Source organism: Petaurus breviceps, unplaced genomic scaffold, assembly GCF_028583685.1.
Source record: "Petaurus breviceps papuanus isolate PSGF00001 unplaced genomic scaffold, PetGlider_PUasm1.0 37, whole genome shotgun sequence".
NCBI lineage: Eukaryota > Metazoa > Chordata > Mammalia > Diprotodontia > Petauridae > Petaurus > Petaurus breviceps.
The window spans coordinates 65,461,617-65,476,614 of NW_027186296.1; the positions used below are offsets into that span (position 1 = coordinate 65,461,617).

At 42.9% G+C, this 14,998-nt stretch overlaps 1 protein-coding gene and 1 pseudogene across 1 annotated transcript; both read right to left on the minus strand.

Annotated features, from left to right (window-relative positions):
- Nucleotides 1-281: 281 nt before the first annotated feature.
- On the minus strand, nucleotides 282-14,151 carry RLBP1 (retinaldehyde binding protein 1). The gene is made up of 8 exons (XM_069098569.1): nucleotides 13,911-14,151; nucleotides 8,150-8,270; nucleotides 7,717-7,845; nucleotides 6,126-6,330; nucleotides 4,847-5,025; nucleotides 3,113-3,271; nucleotides 2,262-2,372; nucleotides 282-542 (listed from the first exon to the last, which is right to left on the minus strand). The coding sequence occupies exons 2-8, from the start codon at nucleotides 8,159-8,161 to the stop codon at nucleotides 384-386; spliced, it is 954 nt and encodes a 317-aa protein (XP_068954670.1). The 5' UTR covers nucleotides 8,162-8,270; nucleotides 13,911-14,151; the 3' UTR covers nucleotides 282-383.
- On the minus strand, nucleotides 8,930-9,442 carry LOC138168341 (translationally-controlled tumor protein homolog pseudogene; annotated as a pseudogene).
- Nucleotides 14,152-14,998: the final 847 nt, after the last annotated feature.

A 14,998-nucleotide genomic window follows, 5' to 3' on the forward strand; every position in this document is an offset into this window, starting at 1 on the left:
TTTTGATGGCTCGGTGTGGCCAAGATAGAAATATCTGATCCTTGGGGTAGTTAGGTGGCACAGTGATTAGAGCACTGACCCTGAAGTCAAGAGGACCTAAGTTCAAATTCAGCCTCAGACACTTAACACTTATTAGCCATGTGACCTTGGGCGTCACTTAACCCCAATTGCCTTGCCTTCCCCCCTCCAAAAAGCAAAATATACATGTCTGATCTTGACTGGTGTTACACATGTGGAGAAAGGCGTGGGTATGCACACACATAGACAACAACAAAAATATATGCGTGGTCACTTGCACAAGCAATTTATCAGAAAATTGTTTTCCTTTAGGACTGGCAGAGAGGATCACTGGTGTCTCTGGGGGAAGTAACAGGTAGGCTTTCTCAAAAGGCAGTATCCTCAGCCACAGTTCGGGGTCCAAATAGCTGTTCGGCTATGACTTTGCCATCATATTTGGGTAGCGTGCCTCCAAAGTCTGCGGGCAGTATGTCTTCATCAATTTCCTGGAAGAAGGTCTCTAAGTCATCTCCATGAATGAAGACCTAAGGTGAGGCAAGAGAAACGACTAAAAAGGAAGATGTCTGGCATGAGGGCATAAGAGCACAGGGAAGGGTATAATCGTTTTCCTTTTCCTCTCTCTCTCACTTCTCATATTCAATCAGTTATCAAGACTACCTTGACAATATCTCTAACATCTGACCCATTCTCTCTGTTTCTACTGCCACCAGTTGGAAAACCTGGTGGAACAGGGACAGAATGAAGATCAGAGTTCAAATCTGATTTCAGAGAGTTACTAACTGTGTGACTGAGCAAGCCACTTCACCTCTGCCGGTCTCAAGTTTCTTCAACTGTAAAATGGGGGTCATAATAGCACCTATTTTCTACGGTTTTGAACATAAATGAGATAATATTTGTAAGGCTTTTAGCACAGTGCCTGGTACATAGAAGAAATGTAATAAATGTTTATTCCCTTCCCATCATCTTAGTTTAGGCCCTCTTGTGTCTCACCTCTTACCTGGACTGTTTCTTGACACATTTTCCCTTCTCTCCTTTTCCTCTCCCTATCTGGACTTAATACCATTGCCAGAATAATCTTTCTTATGTGTAGAACTGGTTATGTTCCTTTCTATGCACAGAAATTTTCATTGGTTCTCTATTACCTGCTAAATAAAATTCAATCTCCTTTGCTCAGCATTCAAGGCTCTCCACAGTCTAGGGCAGGGGTGGGGAACCTGTGGCCTTAAGGTCACATGTGGCCCTAGGTGCTCAAGTATGGACCTTTGACTGAATCAAAACTTTACAAAACAAATCCCCTTAATAAAATGATTTGTTCTGTAAAATCTGGACTCAATCAGAAGACCACACCAGGGACCTAGAGAGCCACACGTGGTGACCTCAAGGCCACAGGTTCCCCACCCCTGGTGGGGTCATCCTGTCTTTCTAGCCCTACTCCACAGTAGGCCTCTCCACACACGCTCCACAGCAGCTGAACTAAATCACTCTGTCCCCGAACTTGCCCCGTGTTTTTTTCTCACTGTTCCCTCTATCTAGAATATCCATTTTTCTTCTCTTTACTTGATGAATTCCTGCCCATAATTGTAACATATAAGCCAAATGCCGCTTCCCTGAGGAAGCCCTCCCTGAGCTCCTTGGGCAATGGTGACTTTCCTTCAGGACCTCATATAGCACTTGGTTTTATAAATCTCTTAATGTATTTACCATGTAATATTCTGCATTATAGTTATCTATGTTGATATCCTATCTCCCTACTCATCTGTACACTCTGCACAGAAGTTTTCGTTGTTTCTCTAATTGGATAAGGTAGAAACTGCCTGTTCTTGTTACAATTTTTTTGTTGCATAATACTCTGCCCATAGTAAGTAAGTACTTGTGAAATTGAACATATTCATGAGGTTACTTAAAGTTGGAATTTTCAGATCAGAAGCTAAGATAACAGATTCTGGCATTAGAATGTGAGCTCCTGGAGAGTAAGGACCATATTTTTGCCTTTCTCTGTATTCCAGTTCTTAGCACTGTGCCTGTCACATAGTAGGCCTTAGTAAATGTTTGTTGACTGACCAACTGATATGATAGACAGTTTCTCCCTCAGCCTATGTCCATTTGGCAATCTGAGTCTTATACCTTGGACATTGTTATAGTTCAATGCCTTGTGACCAATAGTCAGAGCCCTTGGTGGACCCAGTTCTTGCTCCCCGCCCTGACCTCATTGGTTCAGTAAACCCCAACCTTCTCATACTCACCCGCTCCAGCAGTTTATTCTTTAAGAAAGGCTTAACCACATTATAGGTGGTGGTGAAGTACCATGGCTGGTGGATGAAGTGGATAGCTTTGAATCTGGCCGGGAAAGAGTCCTGCAGAAACAAAGAGATAACTTCCCCCATCTTCTCGACTAGTTCTCAACTTTTCACTTGTCCTGCCAATCCCTGGGAAAGGCCTGGCTTGAAAGAAGCATTTGCCTTGTGTTTGCATAAGTAAACAGGGATGCAAACAGTGAAGAAGAGACTGGCCCACCATAGTCCTTCCAAGAAGAGGATTCAGGGGCCCCTATTCCCATCTGTGTGCTGAACCTGCTGGAGGGACAGCTTCTGTTATCCTTCCCTTTCAGTTGTCACTTGGAATAAATCGTTATTGGGTGGAGCCAGCAAGACAAAGATAGAAAAATGATTCATTTTCAGGTACCTTGTCATTTTAAATATTCAAGCTTTGCCAGCTGCCTGCTGAGTGAATTGATTCACTTTATAGACTGCCAAGATTGTCTTATTTTACCTCATTCTGCCACATGGCCCCCATCCTTTCACAATCCTACATAGAAAAGGAGTTAGTTATAAAGACTTTGCCATTTTGATGAGCTATTTATTAGGAAGAACTTTCCTTAGAATAGCATTAAACACTGCAATGGGTTACCAAGGGAAGATGTGCAGTCTTCTACTCTGAAGGGTTTTAAAAACAGACTAGATTTACTGTGATTTCTATTTGGTTCTAGCTAAAGCTTATTTATTTAAAATCTATCTAAAGATAAAAAAGTGACTTTTTTAGATAAGTCTTAGAGCTATGAGAAAATAACAGAGGAGAGTGGTAAAAGTGACCTTACCTGGAGCATGTCCACCATCTTCCTGAGCTCTGAGGGCCTGAGACCTGTTGCTTGGTACATGGTGAAGCCCTTGAAGTTCTCGACAATGCAGAAGCCATTAATCTGTGTTTCCTCATTTTCCAGCAGCTTCTCCAGGATGACACAGTATGCCTGCAGGATCTTCAGCACAAAGGGGAGAAAAGGAAATGAGGAAAGTTTAAGTTATCTTGCTATAATGTACTGGTGTCTGGGGAGATTCCAGAACCTGGGATCTATACTGACTTCCTCCTTCTAGATAAGGCCATTTACTCATCCAACTGCTAGTATATTTCTTTACATTATTAGTGTCCAGAACTGAGTTTCTTCTTCTAGTACATTGTGGACCTGATGTTTTTACTTACCTGTTATGAACAAATGCTTTACCTCATCCAAAAGTGATTCTATTTCAGCTCCAAAGTGGAGCTGGACATTGGCCAAATGATGTCTGAGGTGACCCTATACTTTTTCAATAGGAGGAAGAGAATAAAAGTGGCCCCTGAAAACTTTGATGATGGTCCTGGAATTGTAGGAATAAGGGAAGGACAATGAAGGGAAGGGAAAAGAGAGAAGGTATCCCAGTCTTGCTACCTTTCCTCAGGGAAGAGAGAATTATCATCCCAATAGATAAGTGGTCAAAGGACTTGAGCAGTTTTCAGAAGAAGAATGAAAAAAAAACTTCCAATATTTAGCAATAAGAGAATTTTAAATTAAAATAGCTCTGAAGTTTCACTTCCCACTCATGAAACTGGCAAAGATAAGAAAAGACAGAAATAGCATTAGCTGTGCTGCTAGAAGGCAAGCACACTAAGTTATAACTGGTGGAGCAGTGACTTAGTTCAGCCATTCTGGAAAACAGCGAGAAACTCTGTGAAAATTTTACTGAATTGTTCATGCCTTTTACTCAGTGACCCCGTGTTCCCCAAGCAAGTCCCACGTGAATAAAACTTTTCATAGCAACATTTTTGTGATAACAAAACATGTGAAAACAACGTGAGCGCCCACTGATTTGTGAACAGCTGAAAAACTTGCGGTATGTGAATTAGTAGAATATTTTTGTGTGGTCAGAAGTAATGAATGAAAAATTCAGAGAAACATAAGAAACCTTGTATGAACTGATGCAAAATGAAGAAAACAAATCAGGAATACATCATACACAGTGATTACAATAATGTGAGTGAAAACAATGTAAAAGGCAGCAGGTTACAAGGACAGGTGATGATATATATACACCTTCCTTATCTTGATAGAAAAGCAGGGGTCTCTGGGTAACAACTGCTGCAAACTCTATCAGATGCAATCATTGATTGGTTTTAACTGTTTTTTCTATTACAAGGAGAATTCTGGAGGAAATGCTACTAATTAAGGAATTTGTATAAGAAACAATAGTTTGAATTAATATGCCAAATTACTGAGTGGATGGGGAAACATTTCTGCAGAGCAGGTCATGAGATTTTATATTTCTAATTATTAATATTGAATGGGGGGAGGGTGGCTAGGTGGCGCAGTGAATAGAGCACTGGCCCTGGAGTCAGGAGGACCTGAGTTCAAATTCAGCCTCAGACACTTAACACTTACTAGCTATGTGACCTTGGGCAAGTCACTTAAACCCAATTGCCCTGCCTTCCCCCCTCTAAAAAGCATAGGTATAACCTGAGGTTATTGGCCCACACTAGAGTGAGATTGAATGTAACAGAGAAATTGCTGCCCCTTGCTGACCTCATCAAAAGTAATTTCCTCATAGTCCCAATTCTCAATGTTGAAGAGCATGACCACACGACCATACTTATCCCGGCTAGAGAGAATGCCTGGGTAACCAGCTTCAATGGTGCAACGAACAGCCTCTGGTGACAGATCTTCAAAGAGCTCAGGGTATTGTTGTCGGAAATTCACATAACCTATTGGTGAGAGGAAGAAGCCAAACACAGTCCAAGGTAGCCTGTTCCCCTGTGCCATCCCTGGAGATCTGCAGAAGTAGTTTATGCTTTTCTTCACTTAAAGGCTTTAGAGATTTTTGATCTACTGGGCATGGATCCAGTTTCACTGATGTTGATACTAAACCAAGTTAGGCCACTTTTCCTTGGCAAAGCTATAATTGGAGGAGATTAGGAGTGCCCAGGGTTTTGTGCTAGGGCACTGAAATTTACAGAACATTCACTTCACAGGTGGCCTCCCTAGGAGTACTTGAGAGTAGATTTCATGTCACTTGACTAAAGAACAAAAATTGCCAGTTATGGCCCTGCCTTTGGAGGTAGGAGGAAAGTTCTTTCTGCTTAGCACAGACATAAGTACTCTTAGAGCAAACCCTGCAAAGTAATACAACTACCTACTTGAGAAGGTTGGGAAACATGTGTCATTCTGCAGAGCTTATTTTGGTCTAAGCAATAGCATATTTATCCAGTTAGCCCATTAAGAAACTTCCTGTCCCAGGAGCCAAGAAACTCGTCCCAATGACCTCTACTCTCTCTGCCCTCCTCTTCCTGCAATATTCGCAAACCTGAAACTAAGCCTTGAAGTCTATCTAGGTAGCCAGGGAGAAGAAGCACCCCTATTCAGTTAGGCATATTGCCCCAATTCTATGATGTAGTTTCATTCCACAGGTCCCTGTGTAGTATGGGAAGAAAAGGCTCTTCCAGAAAAAGTAAGTTGAAACCAGCTAATGAAGGAAAGAGAAAACAATATTATAGTGGTGATAGTACCTTCAGGACAGGATCCCAGAATGTATGAGCCAGAGAATGACGGACTAAGACCTTAGAGCATGGGTGGGGAACCTATGGCCTCAAGGCCACATGTGGCTATCCTATAACCTCTTCACTTTCCCATTTTAAAAAATCAAGGTTCATATAACCAGTAAGTGACATAAAGAATTCTAAATGGGACTTCAAGGATACAACCAGGGAGGCAGAAAGGTATGGGAAGGCTCACAGTCCTAAAGGGCCTTACTCTGTCAATCTCCTCCTGAACACACCCTGTTCCAAGGGCTGGCACCCAGCCTCACCTTTAAGCAGGTCATAGGCACGACTGACATCAAATTTGCGGGCCCGAACAAAACGGAGGAAGAAGTCATTCTCCTTCCCCTGTACTTTCTCAGCCACTAGTCGACCCATTTCATCTCCAGAATCAGCCTGTTCTTGAACCATTTCCCGCAATTCCCTCACAGCCACTTCCCGAGATTCCTCTGTCTCGTTGAGCTCATCCTTGGCCTGGAATTGGAGACAGACATAAGGGCTATCTGAGAGGAATGGTCCCAAACATCACAGCATCCATTATAAAAGACCTGGGAGAAAAGGGAGCTGGTACTTTTAAGGAGCCAACTTCCACATTTAACAAGACTAACAGGCTTCAGTAACAGCCTAGAATGATGGATAACATGCCCTAAATGGAAAATGGAGACTTGGCCAAAAGTGTATCAATTTTTTTCTTCCAAGAGTACAATCTTTTTTCAAGTAGTATCCTTATTTGAACTTCAAAATCTCATATTTGGGGCAAATTGGGGAAATTCACATACTATCCTTATTTTCATTGTATAACTAAGAAATAGACACTTCCAAATTATGCCGTTTTCAAAATCGAGGATTTTAAGCAAATAGCACCTAGCCCCAAGATCCTTATACAAATCCAACAAAGGCCTTACAATATTGCCTCAGGAGAACCCTATCTTCATCAGTCCAGAGGGAATTACAGACCTCCCTGGGTCCCCTCATCACACTGCAGCTCCAGAATCATATTCTGTGGGTTCTCCCAGGGCAATCAGCTGTCTAATCTGGCTCTCGCTTTCCTGGTATAATAGGTTTAGGGCACTAGGATGGGAAAAGGGTTTTCTGGTTATTGAGAGGGCTTCATCTCAGGGGTATTGCTGGAGAGGAGGTGTTCAGATCAAATGGGAGCTTGACAGTTCCTCTCAGACCTCCACAGAACTGTAAGGCCCTATAGCCAAAAGTATGTTGGTGATAGTTTTTTCCTCAGCCTTTTCCCCAGACTTATCCAACATGTAGCTCAATGTATTCTTATTACACACTACCTCATTCCACCTTCTCTTTAGAGATCTTAAGAGAATCCTAAGGAAATGAGTTGGTTTCAGAGCTTCCTGGCAACAGATATAAGAGGGGGTGGAAGAGAATTTGTCTTTTTCTAGGGCAAACCATAGTACCCACAATCCTATAGTTATGGCCTATACACTCAGTGTGACCCTAGAACTAGTCAGGTCTTCTGGATTGAGATAATCTAGGCTCAGCTGAATACCTCAGGGACGGGGAAAAGGATAAACAAATTATAGGTGTGAGGATGATGGGCCATTGCCTTTGCTAGCCCATGGTGTTGCTTTTGCTGGGACACACTACCTCCCCTGACTTAGCATGGTATAGTGGTCAGAATGTTGGACTTAAAATCAGGAAGTCCTTGGCTCAAATCCTGCCTCTGGTATGTACTAGCTGTATGTCTCTGGCCAATTCACTCAATAACTCTGAGCCTCATCTATAAAATGACATGGTAAATTGAAATGGCCTCTGAAGTTCCTTCTAACTGTATGAAATTGTGATTCAGTGACTTTCTGTCCCATTTTCCCCCTCTCCCACACTGATCTCCTCTACCTTCTGCATGGTGTGTGGGGGCACCTGGCTGCACCTTCCAAAGACAGGCCCATGATCCTTGGTTGTGAGTCTCTCCAGCTTGGAACGCAGCTCTTGCTCCTCCTCGGAGACTGTCCGGAATGTTCCTTCCTGGGTAATAAAGTAGAGAATTGGAAGGAGAGACAAGGAGCAAGGAGGAGCAAAGCCAGATTACTCTGAAAAAGCCACCTGAAAGGTCCTATCTGGTCCCTTAAATGTGTGCTTGTTCATAAGTCCAGAAATAGGAATACAAGGTAAGTCCTCACCTTGTGAGTGGATGACTGGGCTGACTAGAACATAGAGTCTGCAGGAAATGAGATCCAAGTTCCTATAGTGCGTGCCTATTCTTTTAGAAGAGATGGCAGGAGAATTGGAGGAAAAGAGAAGAGGAAGGAGAGAACCTAGGGGTACTCACTCCTTCTGACATGCTGCTCCCAGGAAGGTCCTGCGTGACTGGAAGTAGTGACAATATCTCTAATGGACCCCTTTGCCTCTCATCAGCTCCTTTCCAATGATGGGAAATCAGTGCTGCAGTCCTATTACAAAAAGGGCCCAAACAGCTGATTAAAAGAATGTATATAAACAGAAGAAATACCATCAAATCTCAATCCTTGATCTTTCTTGAGTTGAACCTGTTGGGCTGGGTCAGCCCAGAAAAATACCCTATTTGTACTCCATTAACAAATGCTACAGTTTTGAGGTTTGAGGGCAGGGGGAGGGGAGGGAGAGCTAAACTCCTAAGCCTTGTTCAACCACCAACTTACATCATTCATCCTCCCTTTCCTACACAAAAACAAAGGTGTACATACGTAGACCTTAAAGACATCCTAACCTGGTAAATACCCCTCTCCCCTACACTCTTTCTCCCTAGAAAGGAACACAAATAGCCAATGATAAGAGCAAGCCCCGCGAAAGACCAGCCAGAGGAACTGGGTCCAGAATAGCCTCAGGATGTATCCAAGTAGGATTCCTTTATTTTTTCTTTGGGGGGGGGGGGGGGGGGAGGGGGTTTAAATGCATTTTATTTTAGACAACCTACATGTTTAAAAAAAAAACTGCCTCCACTCCAAATAAATTAAGGTAAAAAATAAATTAATAGTGCTCAAGATGATATCAGTCCAAGTTTGTTCAAGTCCTGGTGGTGTGCAGATGACAGTTATGATGACAGGTGACTCAAAGTAATCAGTGAAATTTGTCAACATTTCTCCATTTCTAAATCATCCTTAAGGAAAATCATATATGGAGTCACGCCATCTCACGGAAGACCAAGAGAATCACAGGGGACATGTGGATTCATGTTTTTGCCTATGAAGAACCGATGGTTTTTAAAATTAGGAAGAATACGTTTGATTTGTTCTGCCCCTCAGGTCACAAAAGGTTTTCTGGGGCTGACTCGTGTTCTTCAAGTCTGCCTTTGATTGATTTCATGTAGTCTCTGATGCACTTTTTGTAGGATTCTTTAGTGAAACCAGTTTCTTGCAGGTTATGATTTATTACTGTGTCAGCTCCAGAGAGCGCAGTGGCATCTGTTCCTTCACCCTCAGGACCTTCAGCAGAGCCATTTCCACCGGAGTCAGTCATCACGGATACCCTCTGTCCTACTGACCATCTTCCCCTTCACCTGCATGCACAGCCCGTTCACGCCGCGAGTCTGCCGCATCTTGTACATGTCGGAGAACGCCTCATCAGGGCTGATGATCCCAGTAGATGATCACGGCGCTGCGGGGCACCCAGAGCTCCGTGTGAGCGCGATGCGGGGGGGACCGGATGGAAAAACGGAAGAGGGGTTCTTATCCAGCAGTCCATCCGTGAACTCATTGAAAAAATTTATTTTGATTCCATTTCATTATATATCCTTTTCCTTGGTATGTATTCTATTTATTACTTTAAAAACATGCTTCTGGAGTGTCTGTAGCCTCCACCAGACTGGCAAAATACTCAAAAACATGAATAGCCCCTGTCTCAGATCATCTAAAAGGTAACCTAGGACCAACACTTTCTGAGCAAAGAGAAGCCTTCCCAACTTGTGTCAAGGGACTGAGGCAGAGGAAGGGAAGCCCTCCCGCTGAGACTGGAGCCCAACAGGCAGGTTGGGTAGGCAGGGAATCTTCCTTTGGAGAGCCCCTGCCCAAAACTGTTCTTTTGTTCCCTTCTGCCTTCTCTTCCATTGTGTGGGAGAAACCATAGAATTCTGAGATGTTAGAGCTAGAGGCCTCCACTATAATCATCCCCTAATGCCTCATCCTGGACGTAAATGACCCTGGGTTTTCAAAGGCTCCATCAGCATAGTACAAGCTATGAAAAGGATCTTCTCAGCAGAGAGGCTTTGAGTGTGGACTATGTGTATATATACACATACTTACACTGATACACACACATGAATATATGATCATATGTACATATATGGACTGCCTCCTAGATGATTTGAGATAAGGGTTATTCCTTTTGTGTGTGTTCTGGAGCCCTTTGGAAGTCTGGTGAAGCCTATGAACTCCTTGGAAATAATGTTTGTTTGTTTTTTAATGCATAAAGCATGTGTTGTGTTGTATTGTGTGTGTATGTGTATATGTGTTATATGAGGATCAGTTTAGCTAAGTTTGAGAAGCCTCATCATTACTAGTTTGGTCTCAGGGTAATCCATTTTTCTCCTACCATACATGTTGAAAACAGTCTAAGATGGAGAGAAGTTGCAAACTGTGTCCATAATGGGAGTGCTCACAATAATGAAATTATAGCTCCCCAAAGTATCAAAGAAATGGACTGAACCTGGTCATCTGGGTCAAGCCTCTCATTTAAGCCTATACCAATCCCCATATGAGGGCCTGCCATCCCCTATTAATCCAACTATAGCTCTGTTTAAGGTTTGCTGATCTAGACCAGGCACAAGAGCTCAAGCACAGGCATGAGATAAACAGTGGTAAAGTCTTCTCCAACTCTCAGGCTTTCCAGTCCCAGTTTTACCACTCACTTATTGCATAACAATGGGGAAGCCACTTCCCTTTCTGGGGACTTAGCTTCTTTATCTGTCAAATGAAAGGACTAGACTACTTGACTAGGTCCCTTCCATCTTATAATGACTCACTACATAGAGTATAAGCGGAAACATCACCTTGCCAGCAAAGGTCCATAAAATCAAGGCTATGGTTTTGACTGAGAGTTGGACTATAATGAAAGCTGAATGCCACAGAATTAACGCTTTCATATTGTGGTGCTGGAGGAGATTTTTGAGTCCCTTAGACAGCAAGGAAATCAAATCAGCCAATACTTAAAGAAATGAATTCAGGCCAGTCACTGGAAGGTCAAATACTGAAGCTGAAGCTTAAATACTTTGGCCATATAATGAGAAAACAGGACTCATTGAAAAAGACCCTGATATTAGGAAAGAGTGAAGGCAAAAGGAAAAGGGGAGGGCAGAGGATAAGGTGGATAATGTCATGGAAACAACGAACATGAACTTGGACAGACTTTGATAGAGGAAAATAGAAGGTCTCTGGCATGCTGTGGTCTATGGGGTCACAGAGTCAGATACAACAACAACAAAAGTATAACAAATAGATAATGCACTCTACTTATAACACATATGTCCTATATTATATTGTTTTAAATATTAACACATGGAGAGTGTTTGTGTGTTTCTGCCAGTGTTTAAGTTTTACAAAGCACTTTTCTCACAACAACCCTATAAGGTTATAAAAAATATAAACTGCAGTTTCTTCATCTATAGGCGGGTAAAGGGCTTGGCCAGAAACACACGTCCAGTACTTGTCTGAGCCAAAATTCAAAGTCAAGTCTTTTGACTCCAAGTTCAGAATTATGCTTCACTGCTTTTCTAATAGTCTATGACTATGCATGGCATGGTCAAAGGACCAACCTGTCTTCAATGGTCACTGGAATATTAAAGTTCACACTGAAATAAGGAGAAGAGTAGCTGCATTGCTTATGGCATGGGCAAGCTTATCTTTTTTTTTTTAAGCAATCGGGGTTAAGTAACTTGCTCAAGGTTACAGGGCCAGTTATTTCTGGGTGTGGTGATAAGTATCTGAGCCCAGATTTGATTCCCAGGTCATCCCGACACTGGAGCTTACTCACTGTGCTACCTGGCCGCCCCTGGGCAAGCTTATCTTAAAGCCAAGGAGACCTGGTTTCAAGTTCAGCCCCTGACATAGACTGTGTGATCCTGGGCTAGTCACAATCTCTCAGTGTTCTTGCAGCCCCCCAAGGCTAAAAGTCGCAGAGAATGTGCCAACCAGCATAGATAGCCTTGAACTCCTGAACCATGAGTTCCTTGTATCAGTGAAACCACAGGTCCAGTTCCTATCCCAGTGAATTTGGGACTAACCCCAGGACTTACTTACGTTGGCTCTAGCGGGAAAAGGTGAGTATGGTAAGTAAAAAATGAAAGAAATTATTGTTTTTTATTCACTTGTGCACTTTTCCCTATGAACCAGGTTTGATTTCCCATCCATCACCATCGCCATCTCTGAAACAAGAACCAACTTCCCTTGGTTGTTGTTGTTATTCAGTCGTGTCTGACTCTTCGTGACCTCATTTGGGGTTTTCTTGGCAAAGATACTGAAGTGGTTTGCTATTTCCTTCTCCAGCTCATTTTACAGATGAGGAAACAGAGGCAAGCAGGGTTAAGTGACCTGCCCAGGGTCACACAGCTAGGAAGTGTCTGAGATCAGATTTGAAGTCAGGATGAGTCTTTTAACTCCAGGCCCCCGAGCTCTATCTCAGCACCACCTCGAGGCCCTAACATCCTTGGTACAGAACATCTTTTTAAGTTGCTTAAACTTTCTATGCCCAAATGCATAGAAAGTGATAGGGAGAATGACCTTCCTCTATGCTAAAAAGTCAGATTCTTATGCAAAACAGAGGGGCTTTTAAAATTCAAAGACTAGTAATCAATCTACTTCTAGAGCTATTTTATCTGCAGCAGAGAACTACACCCACCTCATATGCCCCTTTCACTTCCTTCCCCCTCTTACCTTCCTCAGTCTTCCAGAAGGAACAGTTCTGCTTTCTCTCACTCTCCCCTCTATTAGTCCCTATTGTTATTCTCTCTCCTACCTCTTTCTTCTCCCCACTTTTGTCCTCTCTTCTCAGGCCTCTTTCTCTTCTTTATGTCTCTCTCTATTTTCTCTTCTATTCCCTTTCTTTCTAGCACTTATCACAGTGTTTCCCACACTTAGTACTATACCTGGCATTTAGTAGGCACTTAATAAATATTTATTGACTGACTGACTACCTCTTCCCTTCTCTCTGCCCCTCAGTTCCATCTCTCTCCCCCCTCTTTTAGGTCTCATTCTTTTTTTCGTCGCCTCTAATGTGTGACCTATATTTACTGTACCTACAGCACCAGGGGCAGGGGACCCAGACTAGATGTGTAAATCCTTAGCCTATAAACGGAGAGATTTGTTTCTGATACCTGAAGCCAAGAAACCCCTATGTTTCCTTCCAGATACAGGCAAATGTCCCACTCTGTGTCCATATTGGATCCCACCCTGTGTTCTATCACTGAACAGAGAAGAATTGAGGAACCTGGTAAATTAATGAGAATCTACCAAACCCTCTTAGACAACAGAAAAAGTCAAGTGGCCAAACTGATGGAACAAATCTACAAGGACAGGCTCAAGCAGGTAGATTTCCGGATGGACAGACAGAAGACTGTTGCTTTCTAAATGGGCCTATCATGGGAATAGGTGTAGAGAGGCAAAGAGAACCTCCTTCTCTGGGGCCCATTCCTATATAACCCACAGAGAAAATGTAATACACTAAAGCCAGAGGGATGACAACCCAGGAAGTCTCTGACCCATGGAACAGCCAAGTTGAACAGCCTCAAGGACATCAGCTATTTGGGGCAGGCAACTTTCAGCTATTTTGGAAAGAAGATGGTTAAACCTATCTTTTTACAAAAGTGACTATGAACCACTGAGTTTAAAAAAAAAAATGTGGCACCCAGCACAGTATTAATTTAAAATATTCTTACAGTGGGTGGCCCTCACCCCCTTCCTATGTCCCCATCCCCTGAAATAGCCTAATTAAGACTGGGTTTGGACCCACCTCGAAGAAATAGTTAGTTGGGCCCAACCTTAAAAGCAACACTGAATGGTTCCCCTGGGGAGAAACTTCCTATGCTGACCCACAGCAACGCAGACTTACCAGCAAGGACTTACCCTCTCTCCCCTAGAGCTTCTGAGTCCTTAGACTGGGGCCCCACTAGGTGGCTGAGGTGTCCTAGAGGCTGGTGGGTGAGGAAAGCTTTGTCAAGTCACCAGGTTGGGATTAGTCCTGTCACAAGGAATTACTCATTTCAGCTTTTCGCTTTAAATCAGATAGATGCCAAGAGAATCCATTCAAACCTCACAATGGGTGAAAGTGGGTGAGGGGGGTGGATGGGTTAAAGGAGCAAAAGTTTAGTGGAATGTTCCTGCTGGTAAAGTGAAGAAAGAGGAAGGTTGAAAATCCAGGCCACATAAACGGTAACTTTAGGGCTGGCTGGTGGAACATCAAAGCTTGCTATTGTGTCCCTCAGGCCTGGCCCATTAGTGCTCATCAGGGCGGAAAGGAAAGGCATGGGAGTGGAGGTCTACTGCCAATTCTTTCCTGTCTTTGCCTGATCCTTAACTAGGAGGAGACCAGGGAGAGCAGCCCCATGACAGGGATTGCAGAGAAGCAAAGGGGATTTGTACATAGGATTGAATCATTTAATCTCTGGCTAATCTGAACTCCATTCCTACTCTACAACCTAGTAAGGGACTAGCACATCAATCTTCCTGGAGAGTGAAGGTAGTTGGAAAGGAGAAGTGATTAAGTAAGCATATTATTTATGGAGAGAAGGAAAGTATGACTGTCACATACTGGGTAAACAAACTGATCAGTCATATGATCTTCTTGCTGCTGGAGGGAACTCTGGGTAGACTCCACTTCCACCAAAATCCCTGCTACAGTGACAGGCATTATTTCCACACCAGGAAGCCCATTTCAGTTCTAGTTGCTCCAAAGATATTCTTTCTATTTTTGCCAAAATCTGTCTCCCTGAAATTTCTATCCAGTTGTCCTAATTGTGCCCATAGGGGCTACAAACAATAAGAATAATTTCTCTTTTACATGACAGCTTTTCATATATTTTAAGAAAGCTATAATCCTCCCTTTACATCTTTCTTCAGGCTAAAACCCCTTAATAGCAATTGACTTTAGATATGTGCTAACTGTGTGAGCCTAGACAAGTCTAGAAATTAGGTCCTAAGAAGAAACAAAGGCC

Coding starts and splice junctions, on each gene's coding strand:
- RLBP1 (XM_069098569.1), bottom strand. Junction 5,026..6,125: donor TGCCTATGACCTGCTTAAAG/GTGAGGCTGGGT, acceptor TCTCACCAATAG/GTTATGTGAATTTCCGACAA. Junction 2,373..3,112: donor AGATGGTGGACATGCTCCAG/GTAAGGTCACTT, acceptor TTGTTTCTGCAG/GACTCTTTCCCGGCCAGATT.